The sequence below is a fragment of the Tachysurus vachellii genome, chromosome 7 (assembly GCF_030014155.1).
Source record: "Tachysurus vachellii isolate PV-2020 chromosome 7, HZAU_Pvac_v1, whole genome shotgun sequence".
Classification (NCBI taxonomy): domain Eukaryota; kingdom Metazoa; phylum Chordata; class Actinopteri; order Siluriformes; family Bagridae; genus Tachysurus; species Tachysurus vachellii.
In genome coordinates this window covers 29,972,606-29,981,044 of record NC_083466.1, presented here as the reverse complement: position 1 = coordinate 29,981,044, position 8,439 = coordinate 29,972,606, and the positions used below count along the sequence as shown (strand labels likewise).

Below are 8,439 nucleotides of genomic sequence, written 5' to 3'. Positions count from 1 at the left end.
ATGTCTGTCTGTATCTCTGCCTGACTTGCTCATTCTTTGTCTTTCTCTCCACATGTCTCTGCTGTCTTTGTCTTTCTCTCTGTCTTTCTTTGTCTTTCTCTCTGTCTTCCTCTCTGTCTTTCTTTGTCTTTCTCTCTGTCTTTCTCTCTGTCTTTCTTTGTCTTTCTCTCTGTCTTTCTTTGTCTTTCTCTGTCTTTCTTAGTCTTTCTCTCTGTCTTTCTTTGTCTTTCTCTCTGTCTTTCTTAGTCTTTCTCTCTGTCTTTCTTTGTCTTTCTCTGTCTTTCTTTGTCTTTCTCTCTGTCTTTCTCTCTGTCTTTCTTTGTCTTTCTCTGTCTTTCTTTGACTTTCTCTCTCTTTCTTTGTCTTTCTCTCTTTCTTTCTTAGTCTTTCTCTCTGTCTTTCTTTGTCTTTCTCTGTCTTTCTTTGTCTTTCTGTCTTTCTCTCTGTCTTTCTCTCTGTCTTTCTTTGTCTTTCTCTTTGTCTTTCTCTCTGTCTTTCTCTCTGTCTTTCTCAGCCATTTGTCACTGCTCACTTTTTTCACCCTCTTAAGTTAAGAAGGTAAAATAAATCTTGTGGAGTTCCAGAGAAACATCATCGGTGTGTAAACTGTGTCCTGAAGATGTCCTGAAAAGTTACCTAAAAATCTTACAGAAAACTTCACCATATGGACAATTACGTGTTCTTGAATCCGTTCACAAGAGTCGTTACTATAGAAACACTAATGTCTTTCGAATGGCTCATTAGTATAAACTACTCATTTATGTCACAGTCAGAGCTGCTGTTCTAGAAAATAAAGCCCTGTGTGTGAACACAGCCGTGTCTCCTGCAGTACACTGGATCAGTGTGTGGATCAGTGTGTGGATCAGTGTGTGGATCAGTGTGTGGGAGACTTTTGCAGTCTCACACGGAGAAAGACAGAGAATTTAATACGTCTGTATAACTGTATAACTCCCACATGGATTTAACAGGAGAAGGTCATTCATGATGGTTTTAGTGGAAGATCCTGAACACACACACACAGTCTCGGCCGTTATGTTGTGAACTCCACTTCATGGTGCTCTGTCCAAAGGGCATTTCAGGTTCCTCAACCTATATTTCATCATTCTTTATTAATAAAGTCAGACACAGTGTTAAACTTCCTTCTGTTGAGTTCCACAGGCATGAATATAATAAAACAAACACCTTCTTTATACACAGGTCAGTTGTGGGGTGGTAGACACCAGAAACTCTAGAAAGAACCCATGAGGAACAATGTCTACGATCTGAATGTTTCTTGTCATCGTCACTTGTTCTCCTTCTCAGCATTAACCGTGTCTCTGAGAAACGTTGCCAGAGGCTGTGTGATTTTCCCTCATTCTGTGCTGTAACAGTACAAACCACCATTATCCAAGTGATTAAGTCTATAAATAAAGTGCAATCTAAAGATAATTTAAATAGAAATGGACTGAACAGATGTGAAGTTCAGAAAGGAAAAAGGATTAAAACCAGGACTATTCATGTGGAGATATATGTACCACTCCTCTTAGATGTATTAACAATACATGGCACCTTCTCAGTCATTCATTCATTCATTCATTCATTCATCTTCTACCGCTTATCCGAACTACCTCGGGTCACGGGGAGCCTGTGCCTATCTCAGGCGTCATGGGGCATCAAGGCAGGATACACCCTGGACGGAGTGCCAACCCATCACAGGGCACACACACACACACACTCTCATTCACTCACGCAATCACACACTACGGACAATTTTCCAGAGATGCCAATCAACCTACCATGCATGTCTTTGGACCGGGGGAGGAAACCGGAGTACCCGGAGGAAACCCCCGAGGCACGGGGAGAACATGCAAACTCCACACACACAAGGTGGAGGTGGGAATCGAACCCCCAACCCTGGCGGTGTGAGGCGAACGTGCTAACCACTAAGCCTCCGTGACCCCCCTTCTCAGTCATATATCATTAAATTACTCTTTTCTTTTTCATTTTTTAAACTGTCTCCTTTTTCATCTTACATCACATCAAATAATCGTAAAGGTGAACGTCTAGACTCTAGAAACATCTTCGACACTTCTACTCAATAAATATCTGGCAACCGTAGAGGCGTGGAATACGTAATCGCCCTCTAGTCTTCAGTAATGCTGTCAGCTTCTGATTGGCTGTTTGCTGAAGATATTTGGTAGAGGAATTATTTCTAAACCCAGCAGTGACATGGAGATCAAGACTGATGTATACTGTATGTATTCTGTGGATGCACACACACACACACACAGACACACACACACACACAATGCATCATACCTGAAAGGACTGCAGGAAAGAATTGAAATAAATAAAGACGATCTGTGAGATGTCATCATCCCCCGGATTCACAAAGAACAGCATGTATGTGATGCCGAGCAGAGGAAGCAGCACCAGCGTGGCCTTCACCGCTTTCCTAAAGAGAAAAAGAGAAAGAGAAATTCATTAGTTTAGCTGTCAATCTGACACACAACATTTTAATAACCAGCATTAGACTTAATGAGAAACGCTCCATGTGATAACATCAGATACTTCAGTCTTCATCATTAACTGATGAACAACAATGTCCTGAAGAAGCAGAAGAACAAGGTTTCTCTTCATAGATAAGTGCATGGATGAACAGAATGGTACTGTAGATGAATGGATGGATGAATGGATGAAAAGATTGACGGCTGGGTAGCTTTATGGATTGACAGAATGATGGGCTTGTTGGATGGATGGATGGATGGATGGATGGATGGATGGATGGATGGATGAATAGATGGGTGAATAGATGGGTGAATAGATGCTAATGAAATATTTCAAGAAGAATAAATTCTAAATTCTTAGTAATTTCTAATAATTAAGTACTAATGTTCTGTTAATGGATAAATGCATGAATGGATGAGTGGATGGATAGATGGATGGACTGATAGTTCGAAGGATAAATACACCTATCCTAGACAGATTACTAAATGGATGCATGGATGAGTGCATTGTTAGATGTCATACATTCTTAATGTCATGGATTTGATGAACCAAGTAATGTTCTGTTAACTGAGGGATCCACAGATAGAGGAGTGGATGGATACACAGATAGAGGAGTGGATGGATACACAGATAGAGGAGTGGATGGATACACAGATAGAGGAGTGGATGGATACACAGATACACAGATAGAGGAGTGGAAAACAAAACAAGGCTCCAGCAGAATTGTAAGTGATATTAAGAAGCTGTGTTGTATTAATAACACTGATGTGTGCCTCATGGCTGTAGCACCACTAGGTTCTGTATTTTTTGACAGATCTCATCATGACAATGGGGTTATTCATGTCTTACTGCTGATGAATAAAACCACAGTGTAGGAAAGTCACTCAGTAAATCAAAGTGTTTCTGAAGATTGACACAGTCGACCTCTCAGACACGCTGGTGTGACGCCAAGCTCCAAACCTCTACTTTACATTAAATGGTCATTTTAAACAGCCAATCACAGACGTGTAGAGGGACGTCCTGGTATTCTTTTTAATTCCATGACTAGATTGTGCAGTAAAAAGGTTTGTGTGGAGAACCAGAGATCATATCTCTCCTCTGTGGGTGGAGTTTGCGGCTGAGACTACATAGATGGTGTTTTAGGTCAGTTTAGCAAGCTGGCTATATTTAACAGCTGAATTAACTTTAACTGATTAGCAAAAAAAAAAAAGAAAGAAAATGCCATACTGTAACTCTGACACAGTGGATAAAAGGGGATTAGTCAGAGAGGCAAATATGAGGCCAAGGGTAACTGTTACTGTAACATGATTTTACCACCACCATGCTTCACTGTGGACTAGTGCACTCAGAGCAATGAGCACTTCCAGGATATTACACTAGAACATGTGGAAATGTTTAAAGGGGTGTGAATACAGTGCTGTAACCTTATGAAGACCACCTTTAAGTTTTACTGTAAACAGAATTTGTTAGCACTTTAGAACTGTTTTTAAATTCATTTGAATCTGACAGGAGTTCGATGGCTGTATGATGGCACGAAGGTTGTGACGATGTCCACCCTGGCAGCAGAAATTCAACACCACGGTGATCAAAACAATAAGGAAGGCACATGTTCAACAGGACCCACGCATGACAGGTAGACACTAATTGCCCCAGCTCTCGTGGCTCGGCGGCTCAGCGAGTGGGTGGATGAGAGAACTGCTCTGCGAGCTGAGAGACAGGAACAGCTTACACTTTCCCTTGGCTTCCTCTTCAATCTCCAATCAAATCATTTCCCAGACACGGACGAAACCTCATGTAGACACACGCCCTCTTACACCTGAAAGCTAATTCAGTTTGCTGCATGTAGTTAATAGCGAAAATAAAGTGATCTTTGCAAACTAGCGCAGTACTGAGAGGAAAATGTGTCTATTCCAGAACTTTTTCCGGACCACAATTTCACATTAGTGCAAATAACGAACATGGCGTGGTGCTCAGGCTAGCCAATTTATTTTTACGTCCAGCTTCACATTTATACCTGGACCTTTGAACTTGTCACATCACATCTGTCTCGTCCAGCTGTTGTGCATCTCTTTGCGGCACGCTTCAGCAAGCTTCACACTCCCACACACCTGACTCCTATAAAGGGTTCAGAAATGGCAGTAATTACCTGCGGATGGATAGATAATTAACTAACGAGTGGAATCAGGTGTTCTGCATTCAGAAAGTCATTAACATATGAGTTTTAACAAATAATAAACCTAAGACACTGCACATGGCGCCGTGATCTATAAGCTTCCGCTCACACTCCTAAAGTGACTCACAGCATCTGCTGCTTTCTTCCCAACTTTATTTTCTCTATACTCATTTAACAAGAGCAGGTCAAGATGAAACTGCTGCTATTCCATTTTACTCATTTCCAAACAGAGTAAACACCAACATCTGCTTACTTAAAGACATAAAAATTCTGTCCTAGCCACAGTTGTTACACGTCGTCTTCAGCTCAACATGAACATAAATTATCAGAAGAATATATTACTCCTAACACTTTGCCCAGAATGGACCAATGAACTGACAGCGAAGCCACCAAACAGGAAGTGAGGCTGTATCTCAGCACCAACTTTACACACTGACACACAACTTAGTAGGCATCTTATGGACCATGATCTGAAGCTATACAACACATTCCCATGCTAGCACCACCTACTGGACACACTGGTCAGTAAGACAGTGAGTCAGGGTGCTTGGCCCCAGAAATCGCTACTTGCAGCTTTCACTCACTCATCTTCTACCGCTTATCCGAACTACCTCGGGTCACGGGGAGCCTGTGCCTATCTCAGGCGTCATCGGGCATCACACACACACACTCTCATTCACTCACACAATCACACACTACGGACAATTTTCCAGAGATACCAATCAACCTACCATGCACGTCTTTGGACCGGGGGAGGAAACCGGAGTACCCGGAGGAAACCCCCGAGGCACGGGGAGAACATGCAAACTCCACACACACAAGGTGGAGGCGGGAATCGAACCCCCAACCCTGGAGGTGTGGCGAACGTGCTAACCACTAAGCCACCGTGCCCCCAACTTGCAGATCTTATTATTATTATTATTATTATCATTATCATCATCATCCTCAGTCCTCATGTCCTGTTCACACAAGGTTCTGTATTCTTACTCTACAGCACGGTTTCAGGTTTTACACCTCCACACTCGACTCACTTGACACGAACCCCGTGCCATATGAACACAAGAAGCTTTCTCTTCAACTAAAGTGCTGTGCTCCAAAATCTTTCACCCTGGAGTGAAGAAAAACTTCCATGACATTTAAAAAAAAATAAACTGCAGGCACGACAAAAGAGCAGTGTGTGTGTGCGTGTGTGTGTGTGTTTGTGCATGTTTTCAGATGATATAACAATAAACCTGAGATAATTATTTGTACCTCTGTAGTGAGGCATGAAAAGTGAGAGAAATAGGTGAGAGTTAAATATAGAATATTCTAATAAATCTGTGTCTGTGTGTGTGTGTGTGTGTGTGTGTGTGTGTGTTGCTGTTATTGTAAAATAAGTGACATGGTGGAGGTAGATTATGAGCTGTTGCTGTAGCAACGCTACCATCTCAGAACAACTGCAATGATATAAAGCTGCACCACAGTCAGAGCTCCTGGTGTAAAGAATTAATCCACACCTTCTGACCAATCAGATTGCAGAACTCAACAGGGCTGTGCTACAAAACAGGACGTTGAAATAAAACCCTGCAGTTAGCAGAATAACAATAACAGCAATCCATCTGCAGCTGCCCCGGGGGACAGAGAAATAATAAGTCCCACTAATGAAATGGAGTAGTGTTTCTCAGGAGGAGCGGCGGTTTATCACAGGTAAACTCACATAATCAACATCTGGATTCAGGTAGCTGACGTCTGACACCACACACCAGTACTGAGAGCCACAAATCAATCTGTTCCACTATGAATCTCTCCCTGTGCACCTCGGGGACGTTAAAAATTAAACACACTGACTGGATATCGCTGGTGTCAAACGTATAGGAGGTAGAATTGAATAAATCTGAGCTACAAGCTGCAGTAACTCCAGTTAAAGGTGCAGTAGTCATGTTTATATGATGAACAGATGATTATTGAAGTCATGGCGTCAGGACGAGTGGATTAAATGGAGAATGCTTCTATCTTGCCAGTCATTGCATAGACACACCCAGAATGTCCTTAACTCTGCCCACCTCAGTCTGAAAGGTTAGTTAGCTAACAGTAATTTATGTATTTGTGTAAAAAACAGCAGGAATTTTTGCATTTTGATTGATTTACACATCTGATCAGCTCCAAAGTAGAGTGCCTATCTCAGGCGTCATCGGCATCAAGGCAGGATACACCCTGGACGGAGTGCCAACTCATAGCAGGGCACACACACACACTCTCATTCACTCACGCAATCACACACTACGGACAATTTTCCAGAGATGCCAATCAACCTACCATGCATGTCTTTGGACCGGGGGAGGAAACCGGAGTACCCGGCAGAAACCCCCGTGGGACGGAGAGAACATGCAAACTCCACACACACAAGGCGGAGGCGAGAATCGAACCCCCAACCCTGGAGGTGTGAGGCGAACGTGCTAACCACTAAGCCACCGTGCCCCCCGAAAAATTATACAAAACACCAGAAATCTTTTTAAATTACGAGGATATTACTGACCGTTAAACCTGTGTATTAAACACTGAGGACTACTCAGGACCAACTAAGAATAAAATGCAACACTTTACAATATAAATTTAGTGTAGATATATAGCAGTAATATTATTTAGCTGGCTGAAATCTTGTATTGATGAACTGTTGAGGTCTTAAAAGTAATGTGTGTGTGTGTGTGTTAATTATTATAGTATAACTGTTGTATTTCTGTCTCATGTCAGCCCTGGATCGTTTCTCCTTGATGCCTTAATGAGTCCTGATTCATCTCTGCTGGTTGATTAATGTCTCAGTTTTTCACGTTAACAATGTTAAGTTTTGGTTCTGTTAACTCATCACCTGACCTTTGCCTGTTTTGGCCTCACATTTCTGTGCTGCCTGACATTATAATTGTTACTATTAAAGATTTTCCATCAGCCTTTACACCCTGCTGTGTGACTCCTTCATGATCATTAGATTAAAGTACTGGAGAAATAAAAGAAAAGGGAGCTAAGAGCTGAACCCTGAGGCATTCCCCAAGTATAAACAGCAAAAAAGGAATTTAAAACTTTAAGTTAAGCCAAACCCAGACTTTACAGATAAAGAAGGGTAGAAAGAAGTAAAGAGAAGGAGAAGGATATCAGAATATCATAACAACGTCTTGGTAAATAAGAAGAACGTCAAGTGTCCAAACCACTGTTTATAGGTGGTACTGTGTTTGTAGATATTCTGTAGTATCAGTGCAGATAAAGCTCTGAAGCCCTGATTTTCTGTCACAGAGCGCTGGCGGTGAGTACGACGCTTGTCACTAAGCTATAATTATGCCTTACTTTAGAGAATATACAGAGAAGTGCTGATAGATTCTAGACTCTGTGCATTATTCTTCTAGGAAGCAGGAGGCTATGAGGTTGTGCGGTTCATTCAGGTTATTGACGGTTTCTGTGGGATACAGAGCAAACCGAGGAGCTGTTTATTGTTTTGTTTTTTTATCATGCTGAGCAACAACTACATGAATAATGGAGCTGCGTCAAGTCTTTAGCAAAGCCTGAGTACTGAGGGTGTCTGAAACGATGCAATTAGAAGTCAACAACAAAACATCGCTAAAACTTCCAAGAATGTTTGCCCGGGATATTAATCCCGACATTATCGTTAAAGAAGTTTAGGAAAGTCTGAAGGTTCTACACATCTAGGAAATCTAGAGAGAGACGAAACATCATCCAAATCAAGGCATGACAAGGAAAAGGAACACACTGTGTTGAGTTCTGGATTCTGATTGGTCAAATAGTGTTGATTA

At 41.8% G+C, this 8,439-nt stretch overlaps 1 protein-coding gene across 3 annotated transcripts in view; it reads right to left on the bottom strand.

Annotated features, from left to right (window-relative positions):
• LOC132849153 (corticotropin-releasing factor receptor 2) overlaps positions 1–8,439 on the bottom strand; it is a 67,039-nt gene that overhangs the window by 3,643 nt on the left and 54,957 nt on the right. For all 3 annotated transcript variants that reach the window (XM_060875381.1, XM_060875382.1, XM_060875383.1), the window contains exon 10: positions 2,299–2,434. In XM_060875381.1, the coding sequence (XP_060731364.1) occupies positions 2,299–2,434 (136 nt within the window). The remainder of the gene's footprint in view (positions 1–2,298; positions 2,435–8,439) is intronic.